Source organism: Hemiscyllium ocellatum, chromosome 3 (genome assembly GCF_020745735.1).
Source record: "Hemiscyllium ocellatum isolate sHemOce1 chromosome 3, sHemOce1.pat.X.cur, whole genome shotgun sequence".
Lineage (NCBI taxonomy): Eukaryota > Metazoa > Chordata > Chondrichthyes > Orectolobiformes > Hemiscylliidae > Hemiscyllium > Hemiscyllium ocellatum.
Genome location: NC_083403.1, coordinates 87270186 through 87284448, shown reverse-complemented (window position 1 = coordinate 87284448; position 14263 = coordinate 87270186). Strand labels below are relative to the sequence as shown.

Below are 14263 nucleotides of genomic sequence, written 5' to 3'. Positions count from 1 at the left end.
ATTGGACAAATAGGCAGAAAACTAGCCACCAGGATATCTGAACATCAAATAGTCACAAAAAGACACAACCCACTCTCACTAGTATCCTTACATAAAGATGAGGAAGGACACCACTTCAACTGGGACATCACATCCATCCTAGGACAAGCCAAACAGAGACACCCACGAGAATGGCATTGCAACCAGAATGCTATCAACCAACACATTTACCACCCTCTGAGAAAAAGAAGAGGAAATGACATCACCAACCCAAGGAAACTGAAACACATAAATAGAAAGCAGATCACTAACACCAGTGCTTCACTGGAGGCTCACTGATGAGGTTACCTAGTATGATACGAAATGTCTCAAAATGAACTTTCTACTCAGACAGCAAACTTACATCCAATGTTTAAATACATTGCAGGAGAAACAAAAATTATGACATCAGGTTAGCAGAAACTACAAGGAACAAGTCTGTTTAGTCATTTAGTTAAAAAATGCTGACTTCAGTTTGAAGGAGACATCACTGAAGCTCCATGCATGAATAGTGTCTCCCTAGAAAATGGAGCTTGCTCAGAGCAGTTAAGGAAATAGGTTACCTTGCCAAGGGTTTCAGTTTGTGAAAACTTTCAGATCAAGATTGTTTGGTTAGAAATCTGCACTGGTTATCTCAAACTGAGAACGTTTAAGATCTCATGAAGATTTATGAGATAGGAGGTACAAGGATTCAAGAAAAGACTTTACAGCTCACAGGGCAGGAACTGAGGAAAAAGCAGTGACGTCAAAACAACAGATTAAGCAGGGAAGGAAAATTTATTTTTATGTTACCTTAGAGTTGTGGTGCTTGAGAGTAGTTGGCACTTTATTGCAAAATGTTTCAAACTGTTATAGAGAGGTACAGCACAGAAACAGATCCTTTGGTCCAACTTGTCAATGCACACCAGATTTCCCAAATTAATCTAATCTCATTTGCCAGTACTTGGCCCATATCCCTCTAAACCCTTCCTATTCATAAACCCATCCAGATGCCTTTTAAATGCCTCCACCACTTCCTCTGGCATGACCCTTTGCATGAAAAAGTTGCTCCTTACATCCCTTTTAGACTTTCCCCTCTCACCCTAAACATATGCCCTCTAGTTCTAGACTCCCCCCAACTCAGGGAAAAAGACCTTTTCTATTTATCCATTCCATGCCCCTCATGATTTTATAAATCTCTCTAAGGTCAACCCTCAACCTTCAACACTCCAGGAAAACAGCCTCTCCCTGTAGTTCAAACCCTCCAACCCTGGCAAAATCCTCGTAAATCTTTTCTGAACCCTTTCAAGTTTGTATTTGGATAGTTTGTCTTTCTTTATCTTTATTTCTAATGTGATAATCTTCTGATTAACTGTTAAAACTAAATGTGAAGCCTTGTGTATTTATGCTTCAGTGAAAGATTGCCACATTAAATTCTGAAAAATATGATCTATTATAGCCAGATTTCAATTTGGGATTTGACTTGTCCAGTAGTAACATCACAACACTGCTTACAGTCTCAGACTTTAAAAGATAATCAATCTCTGCCTGCCCTACTGAATGATTACAAATTCAATCTCACCACTGGATGATAACTAGTGAATCTAAACATAACCGATGAGTTTCAACAGGACTTGCAAGAAAAAGATGAGCTCAAATTAAATAAACATATTAATAGTTTAATCATCAATACGGAAAAAGATGGACTTTCCGGCTTTCATAGTAGAAGAAAAAGTGACTCCAGGAAAGAACAAGAGATGATGCAGAATAAAAAGTAATTATCCTGGCTTCAATATTGAATCCCCAAGCAACAAGAGCAACAAAACAAAAATCTCTTTCTAATGATCTAGGCAGCATTACAAACCTTTCATTTTCATTGTTGCCCAAGAACGTTCCAAATTGGGAGGCATAAGCATGTTCAAACAACACTATTAGAAACTGTTCATTAAATTCAAAAGAGCATGGGAACTGGCGCTGGATCTGCCAACAGCAATCCAGGAAGAGGAGAAATGTAGGAGCTTCATTCTTCTGCTTAGAATTGGAATAGGCTGACTGAGCACATCGCTGCTGGAATGGATGACCAGCCTGGAACAAATAAACCAAACGTAAATAAAGTTTCACCAAGACAGGAGTAAGTGGGTGACAGGCAAAAACATCTTAAAAAGTCAGAAGTGACCATGATATGGAGCAACTGGTGTCCACTTTAAAAATTGATTGAACTTACCATTAGCCTCAAAAACAAGCAGAATTCTAGTTTGTCTTAAATGAAATTATTAACTACAATAAATTTAGCCTTACACAGAATCTCCTAAATCATCTCACTTCAAAATCTTTATGATACAAGATTCCCGCACAATGGCTCAACCTGAAACAACTGCAATCATTTTACTTTAACTGTTGTATCACGGGTAAACTACTTCAAAACCAAAAAAAAACAAATCAATTGGGAGATCAGTTATGTACAGTTATTGATGTGGAGATAGACCAGCTTTTCATTTTCATCTCTAATCCCAGCAACATGGGTTGTGTTATATTTCTGCCTGGAGGTGAAAAGCCGAAGCCAAATTATCAGCGAGTGTTGCTAACTTACACAGCTCTGACAACTTGACTATATTAATGTGGCTTCCAAATTTAATTCTTCCAAAAAAAAAATCATGGAGTTAGACCACATCAGCTTGAACCTAAGAGCTGATTTATGATGGCTGCATTTAAGCTTTATTTTGAAATTTCCTGAATTACAACTCAATCAATAGAAATAATTTCACAAATGATTTCAGGATTCTTATCAACACTTTTCACAATGAATAATGTTGTTAGCCAAAAAGAAAGTCATCTAGTTTTAATTACTAACCTGTAACCACTCACGTTCAATCAAGGCCTCAAAACCATTAATTGTTCTGCATTGTGGATCTAGAATAATGTGGGCAAGAGAAGTGACTTGTAAAGTGGAGTCAACCCCTTCACCACCATGAACCAGTACAGATGCACCTTCCCTGAAACAGGAACAAAAGTATAAACACTGTGAATACATGTTAGAAAAGGTATAATTTGCACTATTAGTATAAAGATGTGTTTTCTAAAATACCTATTGGACAGGCATATACTTGGTTCTTTTCAAAAAGCAAAAGTAGCAACAGTGGTGCATTTTTCAAATGCACTAATCTCTTCTGAAATGCAGTATTATCAAAGAGATCTCATGATGCAGTTTGTAGGTAGAACAAAACATTGGTTCTCAACAATATGATTTGCCACAGACCAATCGTTGTCTTTCTTTCTTCCTCTGAAGACTCTCTTGAAATTGCATGTTCGAAAAGATTAAAAGGCCGCATCACTTTAAGTGGAAGGTTCTGATAGATGAAATCTGAATTTATACAACTGTCTCTGGGAAAAAAAAATCAACCACTCGTAACTGATTCAGGAGGAACCCCAGTGCTAACAGCTTATGTGGCAAGTGACCAGCTGCAGAATAATATTTGACAGTCTGTGAATATGCATTTTCCTTGACCTAAATTTAACTGTTATATAGCCAAAGTATGTGTAAGGTAATACCCCATAGCATATTCTATCCCCTCAGGTTTTGGAACTGAGCACGCCTGGGAGGGGAGAGATGGGCACGGATAGTTGGATAGTTGCACACTTCAAACCTTTAAAGCATAATACAAATATTTAAACCCAAAGAATTTAAATCCAACAACCAAGTTATATAATTTTTGTTTCGTTGTCTCACAGCAGATTTCAGCCTTTTCATGTTTGGATATCAACTTACAGTATTAAGCAGCTGCAATACTTGAGAAAACTGGGTGAAATATAGTGCAGTAAGATTCATTTTTATATGTCTTGTGCTCTTTGGCTTGTTTTAATATCAAGGCAAGTGTTCAGCTTAGAAAACACATATTCAGGAAATGGAGTTGTGTCATACAGCACAAAAACAGACCTTGTGGCCCAACTCATCCACACTGATCAGGTTTCCTAAACTGAATTCGTCTCATTTGGTTACTTTTGGCCCATATCCCTTTAAACCTTCCCTCTTCACATACCGTTCTCTGTTGTAACTGTACCTGCCTTGACCACTTCCTCTGGCAGCTCGTTCCATGTAAGCACCACCCGCTGTGTGAAAAAGTTGCTCAACGTTCGTTTTAAAAATCGCTCCTCTCTCACCTATGCCCTCTCGTTTTGGATTCCCCTACCTTGGGGAAAAGATCTTTGCTATTCACCTTATCTCTGTCTCTCCTGATCTTAGAAACCTCTAAAAAGGTTTTTAAACTCATCAACCTCTGACGATCCAGGGAAAAAAAGCTCTGGTCTCTCCCGCCTCTCCTTACAACTTAAACCTTCCAGTTCAGGTAACATCCTTCTAAATGACTTTTGAACTCTTTCCAGTTTAATAATATCCTTCCTATAGCTGGATGCCCAGAACTGTATGCAGTACTCCAAAGGTTACCTCACCAAATACATCACAATTTTCATCACCATCGCCTTCTTTAGAAATTGGCCTTCCTACACCCTTGGTTCTTTACTAAAACAATTTTCCAGAATGCAAAATTGGAGGTAACCTCTGTTGTGCTGTATGGCATTACCATGTTAAATAGAATGAATTTAGAACAGTTCCAGCAATTCAAAACATTCAGCATCCATGAAGTACTCTGGGCCACCAGATCTGTATTCAACCAAAATTTGTAACATCACAGTTTATCAAATACCTCACTCTCCCTTTACCAGTAAGCCAGGGAATCAACCCGACTTCAATTAGGAATATACAGCAGCACCAGGCATACCCAATACTGAGGTATTAAGCTAATGAAGCTATAACAAAGGACTGCTTATATGATAAATAACCAAAGAAACACGCAACCAAAGAAGTGGCAATTAAACAACTATCAGGAGGTGGAGGCTCCGTAAAGATCCCTATCCTTAATGATGGAGGAGCCCAGCATATCAATGTAAATCACAAAGCTGAAACATTTCAACCAACCTCACAAGTACCCTGTATCAGAGGCCAAATTTAAGCCAACTCAATTCACTCCACATGATATCAATCAAGAGCTGAAAACATTAGATAATATAAAAGCAACAGAACCATCAACTTTTCAGCAACAGTCTGAATGATCTGTGCTCCTGATCGAGGTAAGCCAATAATCAGTTGTTTGAGTACAGCCAAAGCAATGGCAGCCAACCAATGTGGCAATTGCCCAGGTTGTGTCCTAACAAAAATAAGCAGGACAAATCCAATCTGGCGAAACACTGCTCCATTAGCCTACTCTCAGTCATCAGCTAAATGAGGGAGGAAGTGTCATTAGTTTTATCAAGTGGCATTTGCTCAGAGTCAACTTGCTCACTGATACTCAGTTTGAAATCTAAAAGGATCACTCAGTTCCAAAACTCATGACAGCCCTGGTCCGAATATTGACAAAAGAACCAAACTTAAGAGGCAAGATGAATGCGATTGTTCTTGAATATCCAGCAGTCCCAGCAAAATTAAAATTAAATGAGAATTAGGAGAAGACTCTCCATAATGCTGCATGGGATTCAAAAAGAAGTACAATGGAGGTGGTGATGTTTTTTGATTGCCAAAGACATTGGTGCAGGAGTTCCTCAGAGTAATGTGCAAAGCCCAAACATTGTGAGCTCCCAACAATGATAATGCAATATTTCACACTAAGTTGAAATTTCCAAAAGGTAATTATGCAGCATCAGGAAGCCTCCTCAATCACTCACACCGATTACCTCCTTGCCGAAACCCAAAAATTCCTCTTTCTACATGGGTGCAGACACCCGAACCTGTCACCTTGTAGACAGCACCAAGCACACACTTCACTGGAATCAGCCACCCAACTATCACACATCTCCTTCCGCATCAGACATAAATTGCTGCACGCCCCAACTCCTGACATCACCCCCATCCCAAGATCCCTTGCCATGTTTGCCCAATGACCACTGTTGCTTGCCACCACTCTCCCATAAATGACATCCAGTCCTTCCATCTCCAACCCACAGCCCAATATTCCTGAATGTCTGACTGCTCACCCTGATACCACTCTTTCCCTACAACCTTGGTCATCATATCCCAACTCTGCTATTGCTAAATTACTTAACACACCCTCTCCCTGCCTTGTTGCTACACCTGCATGTCCTGACAATCGACACACTTCCTGCCTCATCTCACTGTCAACCTTCCCAAAAAAAATCAAACAATCCCATTAACCCCCACCTACTTCCTGATGTTCAACTCCTATCCCATCTCCACCTGACAATATCCTTCAATCAGTTGCCCCTTCCATCACCTGATAATCTCTCCCTGCTCTCAAAACCTGACCCCTTTTCCTACCTCTATCCATCTATCCACTCCAAAGCCAAACAAATGCCCATATTATGTCTTCACCTCTATCTTCACCTGATACTTTTCCACTGATGTCCAATCCTTGCCATGCCCTGGCCCCTTGTACCAATCCTCCCACCCCAAAGATTGGCATTCCATGCTCCCCCATGAAACCCAACCCCTAACATCTGTATATGCTTCTTTACAATCATACACTTATCCACCTGACCACCACACCCTGACCCTTTGGCTCCTCCCCATGCATAATGACTCCACTCATACCCCAGATGCAACCCTTACTATCCAATGAGTCTCACTGCACAACCTCCAGCTCTTGGCCTCTATCTCTAGTCACACAACCTCACTTAACATGCCACCACGTACCTCTGTCATCACTGTCTCTCACACCAGACACATAGATGATTTCTGTAGCTTTACGCCTGCTGGTATTCCATCTACACCTCTCACTCCAGATACCCCTTGTCCAAAATGCACCAACCTCTTCCTCACCTTAGACCCACCCTCATAGATCAGACACCCATTCCCCTGCCCTGACTGCACGCACCTGACACAGCCACATCCCATTACTTTTGATGCATGCTATCCAGTCCTCACCTGCTCTTGCCAAATGCCCTTGACCCTTAAAGAATAGGATGTCACCCTGTCCCCAACAACCTGCACGACGCGTGACACCTTCAACCTCCCTCTTCCAATAAGCTCTGCTCTATTATGCCAGATGAAGGCCACAGAGGTCTTACGGTCATTTGCCTACTCCCATCCCTCAGCCTCAACATATGCCCCACAACTTTGCTATATCACGCTAAATATGTATCCACAAAGGTCTTGCCCAAAGTGCACCAGCTCTGCCACCAACATCCGTTATCTGACTTCCTCCCAATAACCTTGCAGCAATAGGCAGCCTAAATACGCCTTGGACAAGTCCTGTTAACAAATCCCAGATACACAAGCCCTTATCCAAAGGGACCTTCCGCTTGCCTCACATTGTTAAGTCCTTGTTCACCCTCTTACACCATGTCCACCCAACTAGCACTAGCCACCTGCTGCGTTCCACCCCACCTGATGAATGCCTGCCCTCATGCTGCTAGATTACCTGCGTCCCATCTCCACTCCAACAAGCCCTGCTCTCACATCCCAGATCCGCATCTGCTACCTATAACTCCAATACCTTATTTACCCTATGCATGCAGAGCACAGAAGTTGCATAGAGACCTTTAAAACATGCAATGTGGCAGTTGCTGCCATTGTGGTTTTCATAACATTTCACTCTGCTGCTACCTGTAAGAATTGTTAGACTGCTTCTGTTATGAAGGTTCCTGGTTCGGAAGACTGAAAGATTTTGGGGCTCCAATCCAATCTGAACAAGTGCTGTCTGTCCAGGTGAGACGTTCACATTTACTGTTTTTGTTAATCATGATCTATATCCCAGGAACGAATAAGAAATGCTTCCTTATGCTTCCCCAATTCCTAGATAATTTTCATTGGTTATGTTGTTTTTGCCACTCTTTTTAGCTTTGTGGTTAAAGTGAGTGACTCAAGCAGCTCTACTGAGGAGCTCGTCATAAACAATGTCAACTGTTTATCCAATTCACAACTTTAAAAATCAGTTGTGCAACAGTACTTCAGGACAGTCATCAGTATTTCTGCACAATGGTTTACATATTTTGTCCTTACAGGTAGGCTGTATTCTAGCCATGCCCCCTCTCCTCCCTCCCCCCCACCAAACAGCTGCAGTTCCAAGATCATCTGGGACACATCAGTAAAGCTTTTGTTTTATTTCTCTGTGCAAAATGCGAGTTTTGCTGACAAAGCTGGCTTTTGCTACTCATTCTTAATTACCCAACAATTCTACGAAGCTGCGGATGAACTACCTGCAGTTCACCTGATGTCGGAACACTTACCATGCTAACAGTAAAGTAGTCCCTGGATTTTGACACAGTGACAATTAACGAAAGAAAGAAAGAAACAATTCCATGATAAGAAATATTTACATACCAGGTAAATGACAGATTTCCATGACAATGCTACATTTTAAATATAGTACACTTATATTGAAATACAAATGAGAAGCAGGAATAGGTAATTTAGCCTCTTCAGAAAGCTCCACAATTTGATAAGATGTTGGCAGCTGGGACTGCAGATTCAACTCCACTTTCTTGGGTATCCCTTACATAATGTTTCACTGTCTGGTTAATGATGAATCCAACTCAATCTTGAAAATATTCAATGGTCCTACTTTCAGAGCTCTCTACAGAGGAGAATTCCAGATTATTAACAGTCAAAGAAAGCAAATGTCCACCTCCATCTTAAATGAGAGAGTCCTATGTTTAAATTATGTTTCCTACTTCTAGTTTCTCCAAAAAGGGGAAACATTCTCTGCATTTACCCCATAAAATCCGCAGGACTTATATTTTAATCAAATCACCTCTACATCTGCTAAACTCCAAATACAAGTACAGTCACAGAGTCATACAGCTCAAAAACAAACTCTTAGAACCAACTCTTTCATGTTGACCAGACATCCCAACCTGATCTAGCCCTGTTTGCCAGCATTTGGTCCATTTCCCTCTAAACCTTTCCTATTCACATACCTATCCAAATGTTTTTAAGTGTTGTAATTATACTTGCCTGCATCACATCTTCTGGCAGCACGTTCCCTCACACTATCATCTGTGTAAAAGAAGTTACTCCTCAGATCCTTTCAAATCTTTCTCATCTTACCTTCAACTTATGCCCTCCAGTTTTGACTCCCCAACCCTAGGAAAAAGGCCTCAGCTATTCACTTTATCAGTGCCTCTCCTGATTTTATGAACTTCGACAAAGTCATCCCTCAGTTTCCAACACTCCAGGGGAAAAAAAAAGCCCCAGCCAATTCAGCGTCTCCCTATAACTCAAACCCTCCAGTCCCGACAACATCCTTGTAAGTCTTTTGTGCCCATCCAACATTTCCTTCATCCTATGTATCAGCTGAGGGAACATCCTCTGACTGTTCTAAAAGGTGTCTGATTTTGCATCTGAAGTCCTTTAACCTCCACTGATATGGATCAAGTATTCAAAATTGAGATCAGGATAAATGATGCATTTTCCACTCAGCATAGACATGATGGGCAGAGTGGGTGCCTTCTATGCCACAGTTAGTCCGAAGTTTTGCAATTGCCTTAAATATCTGAAGTGAAAAATGTGCAGGATGTGGGGAAAGGGTACAAATTGTGAATTGGTTCTTAGCAGGAGCAGTACAGACAAGATGGGTCTAATGGACTACTTCAGTGCTGTAATGATTCTATGGTTCTATTTTATATAGATCCTAATTAAGTGAGCTCCAGCAAGGATCACTGTGGCATTTCATTAATAACATGCATTAGAAAAAAGACAATAAAAGGTTTATTTCGTGGTGAAAGACTTGTATTAAACTATTAGGTAAGCCAAATGGCCAATTAGAAGCCAATGTAGAGATGTAAAGATAGAAAGACAATTTAAGGAGGTTGCTTAAAAATAGCATAGGAGATCCTTTGCTTTAGAGGCAAAGGATACAAAAGCAAGGAGGTCTGCGACACTTGTTTTTGTCAGGTGTTGGCGAGGCATTATTCATGCAAAAAAATGAAGAAACTAAAGAATAAATTTAAATAAGGAAACTACCATCATAACAGCCACTTTACATTCCTTCCCAGGCATAAACATTTCCTTCATTATTCTTATATTCCACTCTTATTCTTCACTTCCCTTGACAAGTGTTAAGGCTGTCTATTGTTCTTAGTTAACAAATAATAGCAGTCTGTGGTTTTTAGTTGACATAAAAATGGTCAAAGATTATTAGCAGGTGCAATCATTTACCCAGTGAAAATTGTGGCGTTCATATTTACTGCAACCAGAAAACAAAGCATCTTGTTAAAAAAAAAACACACAGGATCTTACTAAGAAGCAAGAAAGATGTAGACATTGCTTACACAGAGAGACAGTTTTCATTAGAACCACCTTGAAAAGCACAGATAGAAGCCCCTCTTGCAGGAGATTGTAATCACACACACATATATAAACAACGAAGGTTTAGATGCAAAAGTCTTCCGCCTGTGGTGGACAAAGTACTGGAGAGGATTCTGAGAGACGGGATTTATGATTATTTGGAAAACCACAGCATGACTTTGTGAGGGGCAGATCATGACTCACAAACCTTATTTGAGGATGTGACAAAACATTGATAAAGGTAGAACAGTGGATGTGGTGTAACGGATTTTAGAAAGGTGTTTGATAAGGTTCCCCCCATGGTAGGCTCATTCAGAAAGTGAGGAGGCATGGGATACAGGGAAACCTGCCTGCCTGAATACAAAGTTGGCTGGCCCATAAACGATAGAGGGTGTAGTTGATGGAAAGTATTCAGCCTGGAGCTCAGTGGCCAATGGTGTTCCGCAGGGATTGGTTCTAGGACAAGATGCAGAACTGGGCTAATAAGTGGCAGATGGAGTTCAATCTAGAAAAGTGTGAAGTCATTCAACTTGGAAGGTCAAATTTGAATGCAGAATATAGGATTAAAGGCAGTGGGGAGGAATAGAGGGATCTTAGAATCTACGTCCATAGGTCCTTCAAAGTTGTCACCCAGGTTGATAGGATTGTTAAGATGACATATGGTGTGTTTGCTCTCTTTAGCAGGAAGATTAAAGTTACGAGCCACGAGATTATGCTACAGCCCTATAGAGTTCTGGTTAGACCACACTTGGAATATTGTGTTCAGTTCTGGTCAGCTCATTATAGAAAATATGTGGAAGCTTTAGAAAGGATGTAGAGGAGATTTACCAGAATGCTGCCTGGACTGGGGGGCATGTCTTACGAAGAAAGGTTGAGGGAGCTAGGGACTTTCTCATTGGAGTAAAGGATGAGAGGTGACTTGATGCTGAGACACATGATAAAGTGGATAGACAGAGACTTTTTCCCATGATCGAAATGTCCATCATGAGGGAACATAATTTTAAGGTAAGTGGAAGAACATGGAGGGGAGATGTCAGAGGTAGGTTATTTACACAGAATGGTGGGTGTGTGGAATGCACTGTCAGCAATAGGAGGAGGATCAGACACATTAAGGACATTTAAATGATTCTTGGATAGGCACATGAAAATTGGTTAAATGAAGGGAATGTAATTAAGTCTGATCTTAGAGTAGGATAAAAGTCCGGCACAACATCGGGGGCCAAAAGGCCTGTACTGTGCTGTACTGTTTTATGTTCTAAAAGACATGAAGGGATTTAATTGAATTATGGCCTTAGACAGTAGGGAGAAGTCCCCAGCTGTTAGCAGAGAGGATTAAATATCAGGTGCAAAAGTCAGCATTGGAATGCTGTTGAATAAAATGCATTGTGAAAGTGCATATCTAATATTAGATTAGATTAGATTACTTACAGTGTGGAAACAGGCCCTTCGGCCCAACAAGTCCACACCGACCCGCCGAAGCGCAACCCACCCATACCCCGACATTTACCACTTACTTAACACTACGGGCAATTTAGCATGGCCAATTCACCTGACCTGCACATTTTTGGACTGTGGGAGGAAACCACATGTGATAAGGGTGCCTGGTCAACATCCTCAGATTATGGCAACACCTATAACTGTATATCAACTGATCATGCAGTCAAATGATTGATCTGATAGTGTTATTGATTGATTACATTCACATTCTATCAGTTTGCAATTGGCTTGTAAACACTAAGTACATTCCTGATGAAGGGCTTGTGCCCGAAACGTCGAATTTCCTGTTCCTTGGATGCTGCCTGACCTGCTGCGCTTTAACCAGCAACACATTTTCAAACACTAAGTCTAGCTGAAAAGTGATATATAAAGATTAATGTCTTTCCTTTGTTCAGTGAAGAAACCTCTCGATCCTCAGAGGCCTTTTTCCTCCCCACCAATGTAACATCAAAATGTTACAATTGGGCTTCATTTAGTCATTCTGCCCCAACAGGCTTCAACTAAAGTACTGCATTCAATTTGGCTTATTATACTTCAAGAAGGACACCAAAGCCTTACAGAAGGAACAGAACAAATTGAGAAGAATTGGACCAGCTGGAGTTGCTTTCCTTAAAGGCAAGAAGGTTGAGAGGAGTTTCAGTAGAGGGGCTCAAAATCACAACTGAGTTCATTTTTTCTTATTTACTATTTCCAGTAGAAGTAAGTCTTTACCACACAGGTAAGGTTATTGGCAAAAACATGTTTAACAAAAAACTTGAATAAAAGTAGCAAACTGTTGCAAATAAGAGTGCATTGCCTGAATATGGCTCCACTAACATATCAATGATCCAACTCTGTTTTCAATATAGACAATGTTTGAAGGAAACAAAGTTTAGATTAGATTACTTAGATTAGATTACTTACAGATTAGATTACTTACAGTGTGGAAACAGGCCCTTCGGCCCAACAAGTCCACACCGACCCACCGAAGCGCAACCCACCCATACCCCTACATATACCCCCTACCTAACACTACGGGCAATTTAGCATGGCCAATTCACCTGACCCGCACATCTTTGGACTGTGGGAGGAAACCGGAGCACCCGGAGGAAACCCACGCAGACACGGGGAGAACGTGCAAACTCCACACAGTCAGTCGCCTGAGGCGGGAATTGAACCCAGGTCCCTGGCGCTGTGAGGCAGCAGTGCTAACCACTGTGCCACCGTGCTGCCCCTAAAAGTTGTAGACTGTGTCATTTTAATTTTCTGTATTTTTGACTGTGGACTAAGATGGGAAAAAAAGACCTTTAAAAATCAAAGATTGCTGCAACTCTTCCCTCCCCCCGCCTCCAAAAATTAAATTGGTGCTCATTTTATGTGCTGCTTGTGAAGATGCTTATTTAAGCAGCGGTGGAAATCTGGTTTGCAGACAAGCAGGAGCCAAATGCTCAACATGGAACTTTGACTGGCAACAAGTAGCTGATTGGTCTGTGGAGTGGTGACCAGATGCCTTCTGCCTACCAACTATGTGAATTGCTCCCAGCTACTTGAACAGCTCGAGGTTAGGGAGATTACAGAGAAACCACAGCACTTCTGAAAGGACAGAGCCATCTCTGTTTTCTGTAGTAAAAAATAACTAAAACCTGAAGATAGCCAGTTTATTTTTCCTTCAGCTTATAAGTTGGGCTCAAAACTAGCAAACCAGAGGATTTACAAGTATGAACCTGCTATACAGCCCTGTAAGCAAGTGAAAATATCTAGCAGAGAAGGAGGAGGATAATGATCATGGAATCAGGTATCCTGAAAAGCCAGAAGCACCAGCTAAGTGAATCTTGTCTATTGGAACCTTGAACTGCCTTCCAAGTCTTTCCCACCACCTATAACACCAGTGTTTTGATTTCCAATGCCATGTCTCTGTGTAAAGTGGATTTTATAAAGGAGTTAGAGATCAACAGAATTATTTGTTGATGGTTCATAACTGTTCATCTGTATTGAGAATCTAATTATTTGTAATATATAGCAATTCTTGTGGAGTACTGATCAGTGTTGTCAACCTGGCCCAGATGACAGGTAAATGGAAAATTCTTCATACTTTTAAAATGTTTTCACTTGCGATGATTCAGGAATAGCTTGATTTCAAATGTGTTATCCAGTGAGGCATAAAAATTTACACAAAACTTTTTGTGAAACAGGTGAATGAGGTTAATAAATAGCTCGACTAATGAAGTGATGCAGGCTGTGAACGATAACAGAAAAGGACCAACCATTTCGTACAACTCCTTACCTGTCTATACACTGTGCAGCCAGACAAGCAGTGGTCAATATCTCTTTAACATGGGTCAGCCAGCTAGAAGCTTCCAATTTGCTGAGCCATCTATCCATGTTGTGGGATTGGTCATTTGAAGCTTCTACCAGTTTAATTAAACTTTCCTGAAGAATGTGATACCTGGTCAAAAAAAAACCATTATAAGTAGGCATACTTGTTTCTTACTAAAA

General features: G+C 40.7%; 1 protein-coding gene across 1 annotated transcript in view; it reads right to left on the bottom strand.

Moving 5' to 3' along the window:
* Positions 1-14263, bottom strand: part of mtmr9 (myotubularin related protein 9) — an 82003-nt gene that overhangs the window by 20909 nt on the left and 46831 nt on the right. Inside the window, exons 6-8 of the mRNA XM_060851597.1 lie at positions 14052-14213; positions 2849-2990; positions 1862-2082 (exon numbers count right to left, since the gene is read on the bottom strand). Coding sequence (XP_060707580.1) covers positions 1862-2082; positions 2849-2990; positions 14052-14213 — 525 coding nt within the window. The remainder of the gene's footprint in view (positions 1-1861; positions 2083-2848; positions 2991-14051; positions 14214-14263) is intronic.